This window comes from Coregonus clupeaformis, unplaced genomic scaffold (genome assembly GCF_020615455.1).
Source record: "Coregonus clupeaformis isolate EN_2021a unplaced genomic scaffold, ASM2061545v1 scaf1010, whole genome shotgun sequence".
NCBI classification, from domain to species: domain Eukaryota; kingdom Metazoa; phylum Chordata; class Actinopteri; order Salmoniformes; family Salmonidae; genus Coregonus; species Coregonus clupeaformis.
Window position 1 is genome coordinate 131,988 of NW_025534464.1, and position 20,513 is coordinate 152,500.

Genomic DNA, 20,513 nt, shown 5'->3' on the forward strand with positions numbered 1-20,513 from the left:
GAATAGTGGTGAGGTTTTAATGGGTGCAGGGTTAGTTGGTAGGGCAATTTTTTCACAAAGTAATGAATTCATACTACAGAATAGTAGGCTGATACACAGCCAATACAGTAGGTGGCGGCATGCACCTATAATATGTGTTTGCGGACCGCCATAATAGCAAAGAAGAAGAAGAAGAAGAAGAAGAAGAAGAAGAAGAAGAAGACAGCGTCTCTAATCGGCCGGAAATTCATACGAAGAAGAAGAAGCCCCTGGTTTTAGTCTTGACTTTGTCGCCATCTAGTGGTCCACAAACACTCTGCAGGGAGGGAGCGGGTGAATCATGTGGTTTGTCATGTGATGGTAAACAGGAATTGAATTGAAAAACTTGAAACAGCCAACATTTAGCTAGCAACTACACTATCCTATAGTTTTATCCCTAAAGGTAAGTACTGTTGTGAAATTGTGCATGTAAATCCACCGCTTGTTGCAAAACATCTTTCCGGCTACTGGCTTCAACTAGCCAGCTGGTGATAGCTATATGCACAATTGTTTCATGTAACTAACCGAACTCGTTATACAAATGAATACTATTTAGAGATGCAGTTTAGCTCCTGGTTTAAGTTGTCTAGCTTAGTGGCAGCTGTATCTCTCTTTACACAATACTAGTGTAGAAGTGGGCCAGAGCCCGAATTGCAGAACGCCTTGTAGACCGACACCGCCGCCATGGTGGATTTCCTGGCGGAGAACAACCTATGTGGCCAGGCCGTGCTGAGGATCGTGTCCCGGGGGAACGCTATCATAGCCGAGCTCCTCCGCCTCTCGGAGTTCATCCCTGCCGTCTTCAGGCTCAAAGACAAGAGCGACCAGCAGAAATATGGAGACATCATCTGCGACTTCAGCTACTTCAAGGTGAGATGCGATTGTCTCGTTAGATGAGTGTGTGAAATGAGATGACAGCGAAAGGACATCGTTTGTGATGCACCTCCTAGATAATGGACACACACCGCCAGTGTCATGGTTAGGTCTTTCAAGTTATTTGATGCCATCCGTCGTCTATGAACTAGATTCTTTAGAATGTGTTATGGCATGACGACGAAGTACAGGGATATAATGTAAGTCCAATGTTACGTCCATAATTAACTTTTTCGCCCCCTGCCTTCCAGGGTCCAGAGTACTATGACAGTAAGGTAGAAGCCAAACCAGAGCTTCAGGATCTGGATGAAGAGTTCCGGGAGAACAACATAGAGATACTCTCACGATTCTACCTGGCTTTTGAAAGTGTCCACAAGTACACCGTTGATCTAATCAGGTAATATAGAATTTCTCCTTACCATATCAACCATGTGTCTGTTTGGATTACATATTTGGTCTGTTCGCCTCATTGAGGTGAAGCCTTACTGTGTGGTGGTGGGTCAAGTAGTCTCTGTCTCACCATAACATTTCCTCACCGTGCTTCTCTCAAGGTACCTGGACGACCTGTATGAAGGTGTCTACATCCAGCAGACCCTGGAGACTGTGCTGCTGAATGAGGATGGAAAACAGCTCCTGGTAAATCTCTTGTAATCACTTATATTTTGTAGAGGGCCCGGCGTGTGTTCCCTGAAAGCTTTCTAGCGCTAAGACCGACTTTAATACGTTTATGAAAATCATCCCCTGTATGTTTGACAATGTCCAGAAGGCCATGCAAGAGTCCCATGATGTGTTGTTTGTCCTTGTAACCAGTGCGAAGCCCTGTATCTCTATGGGGTCATGCTGTTGGTTATCGACCAGAAGATGGACGGGGAGGTCAGAGAGAGGATGCTGGTGTCCTACTATAGATACAGGTGACACTTTGCTGCTCTTTTTGGGGGTAGCTTCTGCATCCTTTATACATTTGATCCCTTTTAAGAATCAATCTTCTCTGTTATTTTGTCAGGGACCATTTTAATTCTATCAATAATATTATCAGTGATACTGTAACACTAAAGATGGTAAGACGGCGCCAACAGACATGGCAGCTCTGCTTCTAGCTCCTAAGCAACTTTTGCACAAGCATTTCGCCACACACACACACAATAACGTCTGCTAAATATGTGCATGTGACCAATAACATTTGATTTGATTTGAAAACATTTCACAGGCTGAAATCTGACGCATAGTACCAGATGGAGCTAAAAAAAAAAAGCAACAATTGAATGAAGGAAAACAAAACATTTGAGTTCAAATGGACATCTTACTTAACTATACAGGTCCTGTTTGTCTCTCCAGTGCCGCTCGCTCCTCAGCGGACTCTAACCTGGATGACATCTGTAAGCTGCTGCGTAGCACAGGGTACTCCAGCCAGTCAGGGGCCAAACGGCCAGCTAACTACCCTGAGAGCTACTTCCAGAGAGTGCCTATCAGCGCCACCTTCATCAGCATGGTGATCGGCAGGCTGCGCTCTGATGACATCTATAACCAGGTAAGGTGGTACAATCATGTATGGGCTCCCGAGTGGTGCAGCGGTCTAAGGCACTGCATCTCAGTGCTCGAGGCGTCACTACAGACCCCCCCTGGTTCGATTCCAGGCTGTATCACAACCGGCCCGTGATTGGGAGTCCCATAGGGCGGCGCACAATTGGCCCAGCGTCGTCCGGGTTTGGCCGGTGTAGGCCGTCATTGTAAATAAGAATTGGTTCTTAACTGACTTGCCTAGTTAAATAAAGGTTAAATAAAAAAGGCTCAAAGGGATACTTTGCTGGATTTTTAACCATTTGTTTTCTTACCTCAAAAGGAGGTACTAACCCACTCTTAGTACATTTCTGTACATCCTTATATGCCATGTTTTCATATTTGGTAACGTCAACACTCCATTGGCTCCATTTAGGTGGTAGTATCCTAGAACTGAATGAAATTGCTTGCAAAACGAGTTATGCAACAATATTCAATATTCTTGTAGGGTTATTCAGTCTATTTGAATGTTATGATCATGTAATCGTCTGATTCTTAGATCCATGTTTCCTCCTGTCTCTAAAGCTGTCCTATGTGTTCCCCAGGTGTCCTCCTGTCTCTAAAGCGGTCCTCTGTGTTCCCCAGGTGTCCTCCTGTCTCTAAAGCGGTCCTCTGTGTTCCCCAGGTGTCCTCCTGTCTCTAAAGCTGTCCTATGTGTTCCCCAGGTGTCCTCCTGTCTCTAAAGCGGTCCTCTGTGTTCCCCAGGTGTCCTCCTGTCTCTAAAGCTGTCCTATGTGTTCCCCAGGTGTCTGCGTACCCCCTGCCTGAGCACCGCAGCACGGCGTTGGCTAACCAGGCTGCCATGCTGTACGTCTGTCTCTACTTCACCCCATCCATACTGCACACTCAACAGGCCAAGATGAGGGAGATAGTGGACAAGTACTTCCCTGATAACTGGGTGAGAGACATCTAAGCTGTACTTCCCTGATAACTGGGTGAGAGACATCTAAGCTGTACTTCCCTGATAACTGGGTGAGAGACATCTAAGCTGTACTTCCCTGATAACTGGGTGAGAGACATCTAAGCTGTACTTCCCTGATAACTGGGTGAGAGACATCTAAGCTGTACTTCCCTGATAACTGGGTGAGAGACATCTAAGCTGTACTTCCCTGATAACTGGGTGAGAGACATCTAAGCTGTACTTCCCTGATAACTGGGTGAGAGACATCTAAGCTGCACTTCCCTGATAACTGGGTGAGAGACATCTAAGCTGTACTTCCCTGATAACTGGGTGAGAGACATCTAAGCTGCACTTCCCTGATAACTGGGTGAGAGACATCTAAGCTGCACTTCCCTGATAACTGGGTGAGAGACATCTAAGCTGTACTTCCCTGATAACTGGGTGAGAGACATCTAAGCTGTACTTCCCTGATAACTGGGTGAGAGACATCTAAGCTGTACTTCCCCTGATAACTGGGTGAGAGACATCTAAGCTGTACTTCCCTGATAACTGGGTGAGAGACATCTAAGCTGTACTTCCCTGATAACTGGGTGAGAGACATCTAAGCTGTACTTCCCTGATAACTGGGTGAGAGACATCTAAGCTGTACTTCCCTGATAACTGGGTGAGAGACATCTAAGCTGTACTTCCCTGATAACTGGGTGAGAGACATCTAAGCTGTACTTCCCTGATAACTGGGTGAGAGACATCTAAGCTGTACTTCCCTGATAACTGGGTGAGAGACATCTAAGCTGTACTTCCCTGATAACTGGGTGAGAGACATCTAAGCTGTACTTCCCTGATAACTGGGTGAGAGACATCTAAGCTGTACTTCCCTGATAACTGGGTGAGAGACATCTAAGCTGTACTTCCCTGATAACTGGGTGAGAGACATCTAAGCTGTACTTCCCTGATAACTGGGTGAGAGACATCTAAGCTGTACTTCCCCTGATAACTGGGTGAGAGACATCTAAGCTGTACTTCCCTGATAACTGGGTGAGAGACATCTAAGCTGTACTTCCCTGATAACTGGGTGAGAGACATCTAAGCTGTACTTCCCTGATAACTGGGTGAGAGACATCTAAGCTGTACTTCCCTGATAACTGGGTGAGAGACATCTAAGCTGCACTTCCCTGAATACTTGGGAAACATTAGTGTACTTGTTTCTCTTGAGCCATATTTACATTTTTACATTTCAGTCATTTAGCAGACGCTCTTATCCAGAGCGACTTACAGTTAGTGAGTGCATACATTTCCATATCTTGATGTAGTATATTTCACTAGGCCTCCAGCCATTACGCTGGTTTAAAGTGGAGTTTATTTACAAGTTCTCCTGCTGCAGGTCATCAGTGTATATATGGGGATCACTGTGAATCTGGTGGAGGCCTGGGAACCATATAAAGCTGCCAAGATCGCCCTCAACTACACCCTGGACTCAGCCAACATCAGAGAGCAGGTATGGAGGCTAACAGGCTTACCTACAGAACGGCTACTAACTTGAAATGGTTTACAGTTGTTATCCCATAAGGCCTTGTTATAGACGTGAGTGTCCCGTCATATCCTACCGCAGTTGTCCCGTCATATCCTACCGCAGTTGTCCCGTCATATCCTACCGCAGTTGTCCCGTCATATCCTACCGCAGTTGTCCCGTCATATCCTACCGCAGTCGTCCCGTCATATCCTACCGCAGTCGTCCCGTCATATCCTACCGCAGTTGTCCCGTCATATCCTACCGCAGTTGTCCCGTCATATCCTACCGCAGTTGTCCCGTCATATCCTACCGCAGTTGTCCCGTCATATCCTACCGCAGTCGTCCCGTCATATCCTACCGCAGTTGTCCCGTCATATCCTACCGCAGTTGTCCCGTCATATCCTACCGCAGTCGTCCCGTCATATCCTACCGCAGTTGTCCCGTCATATCCTACCGCAGTTGTCCCGTCATATCCTACCGCAGTCGTCCCGTCATATCCTACCGCAGTCGTCCCGTCATATCCTACCGCAGTTGTTGTGAAAATGTGGAAGGTTAGAGGACTGCTTATGTTATAACACCCTATAACTAACCAGATGTTAACCCTCCTCTTCTCTCCACTAGGCCAGTCGTTATTCAGTTAGTATGGAAGGCCTGAGGCCCTAGGTCTAGTATGTTATAACACCCTATAACTAACCATACGTTAACCCTCCTCTTCTCTCCACTAGGCCAGTCGTTATTCAGTTAGTATGGAAGGCCTGAGGCCCTAGGTCTAGTATGTTATAACACCCTATAACTAACCAGATGTTAACCCTCCTCTTCTCTCCACTAGGCCAGTCGTTATTCAGTTAGTATGGATGGCCTGAGGCCCTAGGTCTAGTATGTTATAACACCCTATAACTAACCAGATGTTAACCCTCCTCTTCTCTCCACTAGGCCAGTCGTTATTCAGTTAGTATGGATGGCCTGAGGCCCCAGATCCAGCAGCTGCTGAAGGAAGGGTTCCTGAGGGAGGAGATAGTCCTGGATAACATCCCCAAGCTGCTCAACTGTTTAAGGGACTGTAATGTGGCGATACGCTGGCTGATGCTACACACTGCAGACTCTGGTAGGGCGATACGCTGGCTGATGCTACACACTGCAGACTCTGGTAGGGCGATACGCTGGCTGATGCTACACACTGCAGACTCTGGTAGGGCGATACGCTGGCTGATGCTACACACTGCAGACTCTGGTAGGGCGATACGCTGGCTGATGCTACACACTGCAGACTCTGGTAGGGCGATACGCTGGCTGATGCTACACACTGCAGACTCTGGTAGGGCGATACGCTGGCTGATGCTACACACTGCAGACTCTGGTAGGGGCGATACGCTGGCTGATGCTACACACTGCAGACTCTGGTAGGGCGATACGCTGGCTGATGCTACACACTGCAGACTCTGGTAGGGCGATACGCTGGCTGATGCTACACACTGCAGACTCTGGTAGGGCGATACGCTGGCTGATGCTACACACTGCAGACTCTGGTAGGGCGATACGCTGGCTGATGCTACACACTGCAGACTCAGGTAAGGTGATACGCTGGCTGATGCTACACACTGCAGACTCTGGTAGGGCGATACGCTGGCTGATGCTACACACTGCAGACTCTGGTAGGGCGATACGCTGGCTGATGCTACACACTGCAGACTCTGGTAGGGCGATACGCTGGCTGATGCTACACACTGCAGACTCTGGTAGGGCGATACGCTGGCTGATGCTACACACTGCAGACTCTGGTAGGGCGATACGCTGGCTGATGCTACACACTGCAGACTCTGGTAAGGTGATACGCTGGCTGATGCTACACACTGCAGACTCTGGTAGGGCGATACGCTGGCTGATGCTACACACTGCAGACTCTGGTAGGGCGATACGCTGGCTGATGCTACACACTGCAGACTCTGGTAGGGCGATACGCTGGCTGATGCTACACACTGCAGACTCTGGTAGGGCGATACGCTGGCTGATGCTACACACTGCAGACTCTGGTAGGGCGATACGCTGGCTGATGCTACACACTGCAGACTCTGGTAGGGTGATACGCTGGCTGATGCTACACACTGCAGACTCTGGTAGGGCGATACGCTGGCTGATGCTACACACTGCAGACTCTGGTAGGGCGATACGCTGGCTGATGCTACACACTGCAGACTCTGGTAGGGCGATACGCTGGCTGATGCTACACACTGCAGACTCTGGTAGGGCGATACGCTGGCTGATGCTACACACTGCAGACTCTGGTAGGGCGATACGCTGGCTGATGCTACACACTGCAGACTCTGGTAGGGCGATACGCTGGCTGATGCTACACACTGCAGACTCTGGTAGGGCGATACGCTGGCTGATGCTACACACTGCAGACTCTGGTAAGGTGATACGCTGGCTGATGCTACACACTGCAGACTCTGGTAGGGCGATACGCTGGCTGATGCTACACACTGCAGACTCTGGTAGGGCGATACGCTGGCTGATGCTACACACTGCAGACTCTGGTAGGGCGATACGCTGGCTGATGCTACACACTGCAGACTCTGGTAGGGCGATACGCTGGCTGATGCTACACACTGCAGACTCTGGTAGGGCGATACGCTGGCTGATGCTACACACTGCAGACTCTGGTAGGGCGATACGCTGGCTGATGCTACACACTGCAGACTCTGGTAGGGCGATACGCTGGCTGATGCTACACACTGCAGACTCTGGTAGGGCGATACGCTGGCTGATGCTACACACTGCAGACTCTGGTAGGGCGATACGCTGGCTGATGCTACACACTGCAGACTCTGGTAGGGCGATACGCTGGCTGATGCTACACACTGCAGACTCTGGTAGGGCGATACGCTGGCTGATGCTACACACTGCAGACTCTGGTAGGGCGATACGCTGGCTGATGCTACACACTGCAGACTCTGGTAGGGCGATACGCTGGCTGATGCTACACACTGCAGACTCTGGTAGGGTGATACGCTGGCTGATGCTACACACTGCAGACTCTGGTAGGGCGATACGCTGGCTGATGCTACACACTGCAGACTCTGGTAGGGCGATACGCTGGCTGATGCTACACACTGCAGACTCTGGTAGGGCGATACGCTGGCTGATGCTACACACTGCAGACTCTGGTAGGGCGATACGCTGGCTGATGCTACACACTGCAGACTCTGGTAGGGCGATACGCTGGCTGATGCTACACACTGCAGACTCTGGTAGGGCGATACGCTGGCTGATGCTACACACTGCAGACTCTGGTAAGGTGATACGCTGGCTGATGCTACACACTGCAGACTCTGGTAGGGCGATACGCTGGCTGATGCTACACACTGCAGACTCTGGTAGGGCGATACGCTGGCTGATGCTACACACTGCAGACTCTGGTAGGGCGATACGCTGGCTGATGCTACACACTGCAGACTCTGGTAGGGCGATACGCTGGCTGATGCTACACACTGCAGACTCTGGTAGGGCGATACGCTGGCTGATGCTACACACTGCAGACTCTGGTAGGGCGATACGCTGGCTGATGCTACACACTGCAGACTCTGGTAGGGCGATACGCTGGCTGATGCTACACACTGCAGACTCTGGTAAGGCGATACGCTGGCTGATGCTACACACTGCAGACTCTGGTAGGGCGATACGCTGGCTGATGCTACACACTGCAGACTCTGGTAGGGCGATACGCTGGCTGATGCTACACACTGCAGACTCTGGTAGGGCGATACGCTGGCTGATGCTACACACTGCAGACTCTGGTAGGGCGATACGCTGGCTGATGCTACACACTGCAGACTCTGGTAGGGCGATACGCTGGCTGATGCTACACACTGCAGACTCTGGTAGGGCGATACGCTGGCTGATGCTACACACTGCAGACTCTGGTAAGGCTTTCTATAGACATCTAGGTCCATGCATGAAATGGGCTTAGAACTGATTTATGAACCTTCCATAAAGGCCTTATAAAGGGTTCATGAAGCATCTATAAAGGCCTTATAAAGGGTTCATGAAGACTTATTTGTAGTTGTTTGTGTAAAGTGGGAATGAGAACTAGTATCAAAACGATGCAGAGCTGAACCTCAGGTAGAATCATGTCTGGCTGAACCTCAGGCTGAATCATGTCAGGCTGAACCTCAGGTAGAATCATGTCAGGCTGAACCTCAGGTAGAATCATGTCAGGCTGAACCTCAGGTAGAATCATGTCAGGCTGAACCTCAGGTAGAATCATGTCAGGCTGAACCTCAGGCTGAATCATGTCAGGCTGAACCTCAGGTAGAATCATGTCAGGCTGAACCTCAGGCTGAATCATGTCAGGCTGAACCTCAGGTTGAATCATGTCAGGCTGAACCTCAGGCTGAATCATGTCAGGCTGAACCTCAGGTTGAATCATGTCAGGCTGAACCTCAGGTAGAATCATGTCAGGCTGAACCTCAGGTAGAATGATGTCAGGCTGAACCTCAGGTAGAATGATGTCAGGCTGAACCTCAGGTAGAATGATGTCAGGCTGAACCTCAGGTAGAATCATGTCAGGCTGAACCTCAGGTAGAATCATGTCAGGCTGAACCTCAGGTAGAATCATGTCAGGCTGAACCTCATGTAGAATGATGTCAGGCTGAACCTCAGGTAGAATCATGTCAGGCTGAACCTCAGGTAGAATCATGTCAGGCTGAACCTCAGGTAGAATCATGTCAGGCTGAACCTCAGGTAGAATCATGTCAGGCTGAACCTCAGGTAGAATCATGTCAGGCTGAACCTCAGGTAGAATCATGTCAGGCTGAACCTCAGGTAGAATCATGTCAGGCTGAACCTCAGGCTGAATCATGTCAGGCTGAACCTCAGGCTGAATCATGTCAGGCTGAACCTCAGGTTGAATCATGTCAGGCTGAACCTCAGGTAGAATCATGTCAGGCTGAACCTCAGATAGAATCATGTCAGGCTGAACCTCAGGTAGAATCATGTCAGGCTGAACCTCAGGTAGAATCATGTCAGGCTGAACCTCAGGTAGAATCATGTCAGGCTGAACCTCAGGCTGAATCATGTCAGGTGATACTATATTCCTAAACTATGTTGTCTTTTCTTCTTGCAGCCTATGATCCCAACAACAAGCGTCTGCGACAGATCAAAGATCAGGTGATCAACGACTCCAAGTACAACCCCAAGATCCTCTTCCAGTTACTCCTAGACACCGCCCAGTTTGAGTTCACTCTCAAAGAAGTGAGTCTAACAATATGATATATGATTTGATGCCAAATGAAGTTGTAATTACACAATAAAACGGTGTCCGTCTCTGAATATAATGGTGGATTACACAATAACACCGTGTCCGTCTCTGAATATAATGGTGGATTACACAATAACACCGTGTCCGTCTCTGAATATAATGGTGGATTACACAATAACACCGTGTCCGTCTCTGAATATAATGGTGGATTACACAATAACACCGTGTCCGTCTCTGAATATAATGGTGGATTACACAATAACACCGTGTCCGTCTCTGAATATAATGGTGGATTACACAATAACACCGTGTCCGTCTCTGAATATAATGGTGGATTACACAATAACACCGTGTCCGTCTCTGAATATAATGGTGGATTACACAATAACACCGTGTCCGTCTCTGAATATAATGGTGGATTACACAATGAAACGGTGTCCGTCTCTGAATATAATGGTGGATTACACAATAACACCGTGTCCGTCTCTGAATATAATGGTGGATTACACAATGAAACGGTGTCCGTCTCTGAATATAATGGTGGATTACACAATAACACCGTGTCCGTCTCTGAATATAATGGTGGATTACACAATAACACCGTGTCCGTCTCTGAATATAATGGTGGATTACACAATAACACTGTGTCCGTCTCTGAATATAATGGTGGATTACACAATGAAACGGTGTCCGTCTCTGAATATAATGGTGGATTACACAATAACACCGTGTCCGTCTCTGAATATAATGGTGGATTACACAATGAAACGGTGTCCGTCTCTGAATATAATGGTGGATTACACAATAACACCGTGTCCGTCTCTGAATATAATGGTGGATTCACCATCTGTACTCCCCTTCCTCACAGATGTTCAAGCAGATGCTGTCCGAGAAGCAGCTGAAATGGGAGAGCTATAGAACAGAGGGAGCTGAGAGGATGACGGAGCTGGCTGAGGTGTTCTCTGGGGTCAAGCCTCTGACCAGAGTGGAGAAGAATGGTGAGCTGGATAACACAACTCTACATACAACGTAAACACACATCATTACCACAACTGGCAGTTCACAATCTGGACTCCCTCTCTTGTTGTGACTGCTTGCAAATCCTTTTAGTTGGAGTCAATCACTGAAACTGCTTATATGTGTGCGGTATACAGTGACTGGACAAATCATTAAGAACCTGCTCTTTCCATGTCATAGACTGACCAGGTGAATCCAGGTGAAAGCTATGATCCCTTATTGATGTCACTTGTTAAATCCACTTCAATCAGTGTAGATGAAGGGGAGGAGACAGGTTAATTAAGGATCTTTAAGCCTCGAGACAATTGAGACATGGATTGTGTATGTGTGCCATTCAGAGGGTGAATGGGCAAGACAGAAGGTTTGAAGTACCTTTTGAACGGGGTACGGTAGTAGGTTCCTTAACACACTCCACTGGTTTGAGTCTGTCAAGAACTGCATCGCTGCTGGGTTTTTCACGCTCAACAGTTTCCCGTGTGTATCAAGAATGGTCCACCGGCCAAACTGTGGGAAGCGTTGTAGTCAACATGGACCAAAATCCCTGTTGAACGCTTTTGACACCTTGTAGAGTCCATGCCCCGGCGAATTGAGGCTGTGCTGAGGGGAAAAAGGGGGTGCAACTCAATATTAGGAAGGTGTTCTTAATGTATTATACATTGTGTACATGCTCTTAAAAGCTTGTGGCTCACTGTACCATACCTATTCCTATTGCTGTCTCACTGTACCATACCTATTCCTATTGCTGTCACTGTACCATACCTATTCCTATTGCTGTCACTGTACCATACCTATTCCTATTGCTATCACTGTACCATACCTATTCCTATTGCTGTCTCACTGTACCATACCTATTCCTATTGCTGTCTCACTGTACCATACCTATTCCTATTGCTGTCTCACTGTACCATACCTATTCCTATTGCTGTCTCACTGTACCATACCTATTCCTATTGCTATCACTGTACCATACCTATTCATATTGCTGTCTCACTGTACCATACCTATTCCTATTGCTGTCACTGTACCATACCTATTCCTATTGCTATCACTGTACCATACCTATTCCTATTGCTGTCTCACTGTACCATACCTATTCCTATTGCTGTCTCACTGTACCATACCTATTCCTATTGCTGTCTCACTGTACCATACCTATTCCTATTGCTGTCTCACTGTACCATACCTATTCCTATTGCTGTCTCACTGTACCATACCTATTCCTATTGCTGTCTCACTGTACCATACCTATTCCTATTGCTGTCTCACTGTACCATACCTATTCCTATTGCTGTCTCACTGTACCATACCTATTCCTATTGCTGTCTCACTGTACCATACCTATTCCTATTGCTGTCTCACTGTACTATTCCTATTGCTGTCTCACTGTACCATACCTATTCCTATTGCTGTCTCACTGTACCATACCTATTCCTATTGCTGTCTCACTGTACCATACCTATTCCTATTGCTGTCTCACTGTACCATACCTATTCCTATTGCTGTCTCACTGTACCATACCTATTCCTATTGCTGTCACTGTACCATACCTATTCCTATTGCTGTCACTGTACCATACCTATTCCTATTGCTGTCACTGTACCATACCTATTCCTATTGCTGTCACTGTACCATACCTATTCCTATTGCTGTCACTGTACCATACCTATTCCTATTGCTGTCACTGTACCATACCTATTCCTATTGCTGTCACTGTACCATACCTATTCCTATTGCAATAGTGAAAGCTGAACTCACTACGCCATACTTCCTCCTATTGTAAATGTGTTAGATGTTGATGTGTGTTGTTAACATGGTTGTTGTTGTGTTGGACAGAGAACCTGCAGGCATGGTTCAGGGAGATCTCTAAGCAGATAGAGTCTCTGAACTATGAGGACTCCACCGCTGCAGGCAGGAAGACCGTTCAGCTGATACAGGCCCTTGTAGAGGTGAGGACTAGAACATGAACAAGAGTACATGCACTGTAGTTATTTCATCTCTGGGTAACTCTCTTAGTGACCGTTACATGATCATTCTGTTACATGGGGATCATTTGATATACAATTATGTTGTTTTGTCCAAAAATATGTTTTTATATAAACCCTGACTTCCTGTCCTCTCCTAACCTATAAACCCTGACTTCCTGTCCTCTCCTTACCTATAAACCCTGACTTCCTGTCCTCTCCTTACCTATAAACCCTGACTTCCTGTCCTCTCCTTTCCAATAAACCCTGACTTCCTGTCTTCTCCTTACCAATAAACCCTGACTTCCTGTCCTCTCCTTACCAATAAACCCTGACTTCCTGTCCTCTTCTTACCTATAAACCCTGACTTCCTGTCCTCTCCTTACCAATAAACCCTGACTTCCTGTCCTCTCCTTACCTATAAACCCTGACTTCCTGTCCTCTCCTTACCAATAAACCCTGACTTCCTGTCCTCAGGTTCAAGAGTTCCACCAGTTGGAGTCCAACCTGCAGGTGTGTCAGTTTCTGGCTGACACCAGGAAGTTCCTTCACCAGATGATCAGGACCATTAACATCAAGGAGGAGGTCCTGATCACCATGCAGATAGTAGGGGACCTGTCCTACGCCTGGCAGATCATAGACAGGTAGTGGTTAGACATGTCTTATGTATGGATTATGAATGGTCCTGATCACCATGCAGATAGTAGGGGATCTGTCCTACGCCTGGCAGATCATAGACAGGTAGTGGTTAGAAATGTCTTATGTATGGATTATGAATGGTCCTGATCACCATGCAGATAGTAGGGGACCTGTCCTACGCATGGCAGATCATAGACAGGTAGTGGTTAGACATGTCTTATGAATGGTCCTGATCACCATGCAGATAGTAGGGGACCTGTCCTATGCCTGGCAGATCATAGACAGGTAGTGGTTATAAATGTCTTATGAATGGTCCTGAGCACCATGCAGATAGTAGGAGACCTGTCCTATGCATGGCAGTTCATAGACAGGTACACACTGACCAACTACTCTGGCTTACCAGTTTCACGATGACATAGCCAGGTCTCTCTTGCAAGTAAGATCTCAGTGAGACTAACCTGGTCAATTATAAAATATACATTTGCCATTGAATGTTTTTCTCTCTGGTTGTGTTCCCAGCTTCACGTTCATCATGCAGGAGAGTATCAGAGCGAACCCATCCATGGTGACCAAACTACGAGCCACCTTTCTAAAGGTGAACCATTCACTACTCAGACAGAGTACACAGATTAATCCCCATAATCAAGAAATTGGTATTTTCTGTTTCAATACATGCAGTATACTAGCACACAGCTCTGACACCCATGCATACCCCACAAGACACGCCACCAGAGGTCTCTTCACAGTCCCCAAGTCCAGAACAGACTATGGGAGGCGCACAGTACTACATAGAGACATGACTACATGGAACTCTATTCCACATCAAGTAACTCATGCCAGCAGTAAAATTAGATTTAAAAAAAAAGATAAAAATACATGTTATGGAACAGCGGGGACTGTGAAGCATCACAAACATAGACACATGTGTACAAACACACGATAACATATGCACTATACACACATGTACACATGGATGTTGTGTTATAGATATGTGGAAGTAGAGTAGAGGCCTGAGGGCTCACACTTAATATGTTGTGAAATCTGTTATGGATGTATTGTAATGTTTTTAAAATGTATAACTGCCTTAATTTTGCTGGACCTCAGGAAGAGTAGATGCTGCCTTGGCAGGAACTAATGGGGATCCATAATAAACCCAGGAAGAGTAGCTGCTGCCTTGGCAGGAACTAATGGGGATCCATAATAAACCCCAGGAAGAGTAGCTGCTGCCTTGGCAGGAACTAATGGGGATCCATAATAAACCCCAGGAAGAGTAGCCGCTGCCTTGGCAGGAACTAATGGGGATCCATAATAAACCCCAGGAAGAGTAGCCGCTGCCTTGGCAGGAACTAATGGGGATCCATAATAAACCCCAGGAAGAGTAGCTGCTGCCTTGGCAGGAACTAATGGGGATCCATAATAAACCCCAGGAAGAGTAGCCGCTGCCTTGGCAGGAACTAATGGGGATCCATAATAAACCCCAGGAAGAGTAGCTGCTGCCTTGGCAGGAACTAATGGGGATCCATAATAAACCCCAGGAAGAGTAGCTGCTGCCTTGGCAGGAACTAATGGGGATCCATAATAAACCCAGGAAGAGTAGCTGCTGCCTTGGCAGGAACTAATGGGGATCCATAATAAACCCCAGGAAGAGTAGCTGCTGCCTTGGCAGGAACTAATGGGGATCCATAATAAACCCCAGGAAGAGTAGCTGCTGCCTTGGCAGGAACTAATGGGGATCCATAATAAACCCCAGGAAGAGTAGCTGCTGCCTTGGCAGGAACTAATGGGGATCCATAATAAATACAAATAATGTGTTTTATTGATCTATGTTACCAGTTGGCGTCTGCGTTGGACCTGCCTCTGCTGCGTATCAACCAGGCTAACAGTCCAGACCTGCTCAGTGTTTCTCAGTTCTACTCCGGGGAGCTGGTGACCTACGTCAGAAAGGTATGGTCCTGGTGACCAGGAATCCTGAATCCCAAATCAACCCCCAGTCCCTACTCCCTACCCCCGGTCCCTACTCCCTACCCCCAGTCCCTACTCCCTACCCCCAGTCCCTACTCCCTACCCCCGGTCCCTACCCCCGGTCCCTACTCCCTACCCCCGGTCCCTACTCCCTACCCCGGTCCCTACCCCGGTCCCTACTCCCTACCCCCAGTCCCTACTCCCTACCCCCGGTCCCTACTCCCTACCCCCAGTCCCTACTCCCTACCCCCGGTCCCTACCCCCGGTCCCTACTCCCTACCCCGGTCCCTACTCCCTACCCCGGTCCCTACCCCCAGTCCCTACCCCCGGTCCCTACTCCCTACCCCCAGTCCCTACTCCCTACCCCCAGTCCCTACTCCCTACCCCCGGTCCCTACTCCCTACCCCCCGGTCCCTACTCCCTACCCCCAGTCCCTACTCCCGGTCCGTACTTCCTACCCCCAGTCCCTACTCCCTACCCCGGTCCCTACCCCCGGTCCCTACTCCCTACCCCGGTCCCTACTCCCTACCCCCGGTCCCTACTCCCTACCCCCGGTCCCTACTCCCTACCCCCAGTCCCTACTCCCTACCCCCGGTCCCTACCCCCGGTCCCTACTCCCTACCCCCAGTCCCTACTCCCTACCCCCGGTCCCTACTCCCTACCCCCGGTCCCTACTCCCTACCCCCAGTCCCTACTCCCGGTCCCTACTCCCTACCCCCGGTCCCTACTCCCTACCCCCAGTCCCTACTCCCGGTCCCTACTCCCTACCCCCAGTCCCTACCCCCAGTCCCTACTCCCTACCCCCCAGTCCCTACTCCCTACCCCCAGTCCCTACTCCCTACCCCCAGTCCCTACTCCCTACCCCCAGTCCCTACTCCCGGTCCCTACTCCCTACCCCCAGTCCCTACCCCCAGTCCCTACTCCCTACCCCCAGTCCCTACTCCCTACCCCCAGTCCCTACACCCCTACCCCCAGTCCCTACTCCCTACCCCCGGTCCCTACTCCCTACCCCCAGTCCCTACCCCCAGTCCCTACTCCCTACCCCCAGTCCCTACCCCCAGTCCCTACTCCCTACCCCCAGTCCCTACCCCCAGTCCCTACACCCTACCCCCAGTCCCTACTCCCTACCCCCGGTCCCTACTCCCTACCCCCAGTCCCTACACCCTACCCCCAGTCCCTACTCCCTACCCCCAGTCCCTACTCCCTACCCCCAGTCCCTACTCCCTACCCCCAGTCCCTACCCCCAGTCCCTACTCCTACCCCCAGTCCCTACCCCCAGTCCCTACACCCTACCCCCAGTCCCTACTCCCTACCCCCAGTCCCTACTCCCTACCCCCAGTCCCTACTCCCTACCCCCAGTCCCTACTCCCTACCCCCAGTCCCTACTCCCTACCCCCAGTCCCTACTCCCTACCCCCAGTCCCTACTCCCTACCCCCAGTCCCTACTCCCTACCCCCAGTCCCTACCCCCAGTCCCTACTCCCTACCCCCCAGTCCCTACTCCCTACCCCCAGTCCCTACTCCCTACCCCCAGTCCCTACCCCCAGTCCCTACTCCCTACCCCCAGTCCCTACTCCCTACCCCCAGTCCCTACTCCCTAACCCCAGTCATCCCTGAGAGCATGTTTCCTGTACTCTCCACTAGGTGTTACAGATCATCCCTGAGAGCATGTTCACCTCCCTGGCTAAGATCATCAAGCTGCAGATCCATGCCATCATGGAGGTTCCCACCAGACTGGACAAGGACAAGCTGAAGGACTACGCTCAGCTGGGGGCTCGCTACGAGGTCAGATACCATAGGTCCTATAGTAGTGACTATAACTAGGACCTATAGTAGTGACTATAACTAGGACCTATAGTAGTGACTATAACTAGGACCTATAGTAGTGACTATAACTAGGAGCCAGAGTTTTTCCTGACTAAGTTCCTGGCCCCTAACTGTGGAGAGGGAGCAGATGCTCAGTGAGTCTCCCCAACTGTTCCTCTCCGGCTCAGAGGAGCAGTGTTTGTGAGAGGCAGTGGGTTTTCTACAGCTGGACGTCATCGACTTGTTCTTCCTCTTCCTTTTCTCACAGGTTGCCAAACTCACCCACGCCATCTCCATCTTTACTGAAGGGATTCTGATGATGAAGACTACACTGGTTGGAATCATCAAGGTCAGTTTTTAATATTAAAAATGGGTTTGTGCAACTGTTGTTTTTAGATATATTATAATTGAGAAAATGTGTCGAAATGCATAAGTCTTACCTGTCATGGCGTCTCTTCAGGTGGATCCCAAGCAGCTCCTGGAAGATGGTATCAGGAAGGAGTTGGTGAGGAGAGTAGCATATGCTCTACACAAAGGACTTATCTTTAACCCCAAGGCTAAGGTGAGATATCTGACCACAACACAACACGATGTCAAACATTCCACAAGACCGTTCAGCCCAATGTTAACCGTCACTTTCACTTTCTGCAGTAGCGTAATCCAGAATGTTCAGGTTTTATTCATGACAGAATATAAAAACAAAGTTGTCTGCGAACTTAAAAATGGAGAGGGGGAACAAATGAAGCGTTACAGCATGGTTAATCATTGTACATTTCAATCTCGTACCTGGTCAGACCAGCGAGCTGATGCCGAAGCTCAAGGAGATGGCAGCCACCATGGATGGGTTCTACCGGTCCTTTGAGTACATCCAGGACTATGTCTCCATCTACGGCCTGAAGATCTGGCAGGAGGAAGTCTCTCGCATCATCAACTACAACGTGGAGCAGGAGTGCAACAGCTTCCTACGCACCAAGGTTGGACTCGCACCTTGTACCCACATGGCTCTGTCTCAGTTTGTCTGGTTGATTCCTTATACCCATATGGCTCTTTTCTCAGTTTGTCTGGTTGATTCCTTGTACCCACATGGCTCTGTCTCAGTTTGTCTGGTTGATTCCTTATACCCATATGGCTCTGTCTCAGTTTGTCTGGTTGATTCCTTATACCCACATGGCTCTTTTCTCAGTTTGTCTGGTTGATTCCTTATACCCACATGGCTCTGTCTCAGTTTGTCTGGTTGATTCCTTATACCCACATGGCTCTGTCTCAGTTTGTCTGGTTGATTCCTTATACCCACATGGCTCTGTCTCAGTTTGTCTGGTTGATTCCTTATACCCACATGGCTCTTTTCTCAGTTTGTCTGGTTGATTCCTTGCATCCTTTAAAACATTAAAACATCATCAAAAAGGGAAAATGTAACATCCCTCCTTCGCAACCGTGTTGGAGGGGAAGGTCCAAGCTCCCTTCTAATAATTAGCTGGTTGAATCAGGTAGCGATAGCCTACAGGAGAGTAGCTCTCCAGAAACAGGGTTGGAGAGCCCTGGTTTAAATAATATACATACTTTTGAAACGTCTAATGTTCAGCTGTTTTGTGTTTCTTAGATCCAGGATTGGGAGAGTGTCTACCAGTCGACCCATATCCCCATCCCCAAGTTCCCCTCGGTCGATGAGTCAGCCACCTTCATAGGGCGACTCTGTAGAGAGATCCTCCGCATCACAGACCCCAAGTAGGTATCTCTCTCCACATCACAGACCCCAAGTAGGTATCTCTCTCCACATCACAGACCCCAAGTAGGTATCTCTCTCCACATCACAGACCCCAAGTAGGTATCTCTCTCCATGTCACAGAACCCAAGTAGGTATCTCTCTCCATGTCACAGACCCCAAGTAGGTCTCTCTCTCCATGTCACAGACCCCAAGTAGGTATCTCTCTCCATGTCACAGAACCCAAGTAGGTATCTCTCTCCATGTCACAGACCCCAAGTAGGTCTCTCTCTCCATGTCACAGACCCCAAGTAGGTATCTCTCTCCATGTCACAGACCCCAAGTAGGTATCTCTCTCCATGTCACAGACCCCAAGTAGGTATCTCTCTCCATGTCACAGACCCCAAGTAGGTATCTCTCTCCATGTCACAGACCCCAAGTAGGTATCTCTCTCCATGTCACAGACCCCAAGTAGGTATCTCTCTCCACGTCACAGACCCCAAGTAGGTATCTCTCTCCACATCACAGACCCCAAGTAGGTATCTCTCTCCATGTCACAGACCCCAAGTAGGTATCTCTCTCCATGTCACAGACCCCAAGTAGGTATCTCTCTCCATGTCACAGACCCCAAGTAGGTATCTCTCACCATGTCACAGACCCCAAGTAGGTATCTCTCTCCATGTCACAGACCCCAAGTAGGTATCTCTCTCCACGTCACAGACCCCAAGTAAGTATCTCTCTCCACGTCACAGACCCCAAGTAGGTATCTCTCTCCACGTCACAGAACCCAAGTAGGTATCTCTCTCCACGTCACAGACCCCAAGTAGGTATCTCTCTCCACGTCACAGACCCCAAGTAGGTCTCTCTCTCCATGTCACAGACCCCAAGTAGGTCTCTCTCTCCATATCACAGACCCCAAGTAGGTATCTCTCTCCATGTCACAGACCCCAAGTAGGTATCTCTCTCCATGTCACAGACCCCAAGTAGGTATCTCTCTCCATGTCACAGACCCCAAGTAGGTATCTCTCTCCATGTCACAGACCCCAAGTAGGTATCTCTCTCCATGTCACAGACCCCAAGTAGGTATCTCTCTCCATGTCACAGACCCCAAGTAGGTATCTCTCTCCATGTCACAGACCCCAAGTAGGTATCTCTCTCTCCATGTCACCTTGGTGGCATCAGTCTGTCAGCTTATAGGTAGATGAGTTATGGAAGGGAGCGTTGGTGTACTTTGACACGGCATGGCATATACATGGTAGTGGATGTCTGTTTTGGTGTACACTCTTCTCAGTGCTTTTAATATGTCTTAAT

General features: G+C 48.9%; 2 protein-coding genes across 4 annotated transcripts in view; one reads left to right on the forward strand and one right to left on the reverse strand.

The window, feature by feature from the left end:
• The first annotated feature begins 203 nt into the window (after positions 1-203).
• The window catches only part of LOC121542570 (WASH complex subunit 5-like), a 32,678-nt gene continuing 12,368 nt past the window's right edge, over positions 204-20,513 (forward strand). The window contains exons 1-20 of one of the 3 annotated variants that reach the window (XM_045217326.1): positions 204-421; positions 620-888; positions 1,143-1,288; positions 1,443-1,527; positions 1,702-1,802; positions 2,227-2,419; positions 3,194-3,346; positions 4,731-4,844; positions 5,793-5,964; positions 9,982-10,109; positions 10,985-11,114; positions 12,967-13,079; positions 13,572-13,738; positions 14,253-14,328; positions 15,567-15,677; positions 17,339-17,479; positions 17,769-17,849; positions 17,961-18,062; positions 18,295-18,474; positions 19,101-19,225. In XM_045217326.1, coding sequence (XP_045073261.1) covers positions 703-888; positions 1,143-1,288; positions 1,443-1,527; positions 1,702-1,802; positions 2,227-2,419; positions 3,194-3,346; positions 4,731-4,844; positions 5,793-5,964; positions 9,982-10,109; positions 10,985-11,114; positions 12,967-13,079; positions 13,572-13,738; positions 14,253-14,328; positions 15,567-15,677; positions 17,339-17,479; positions 17,769-17,849; positions 17,961-18,062; positions 18,295-18,474; positions 19,101-19,225 — 2,504 coding nt within the window. In that variant the 5' untranslated portion in view covers positions 204-421; positions 620-702. The remainder of the gene's footprint in view (positions 422-619; positions 889-1,142; positions 1,289-1,442; positions 1,528-1,701; positions 1,803-2,226; positions 2,420-3,193; positions 3,347-4,730; positions 4,845-5,792; positions 5,965-9,981; positions 10,110-10,984; positions 11,115-12,966; positions 13,080-13,571; positions 13,739-14,252; positions 14,329-15,566; positions 15,678-17,338; positions 17,480-17,768; positions 17,850-17,960; positions 18,063-18,294; positions 18,475-19,100; positions 19,226-20,513) is intronic. The other 2 variants (XM_045217324.1, XM_045217325.1) reach the window with 2 other exon arrangements.
• On the reverse strand, positions 8,786-9,942 carry LOC121542571 (periaxin-like). The gene is made up of 2 exons (XM_045217327.1): positions 9,838-9,942; positions 8,786-9,756 (listed from the first exon to the last, which is right to left on the reverse strand). Exons 1-2 carry the CDS (start codon positions 9,931-9,933, stop codon positions 8,878-8,880), a joined length of 975 nt encoding a protein of 324 aa, XP_045073262.1. The 5' UTR covers positions 9,934-9,942; the 3' UTR covers positions 8,786-8,877.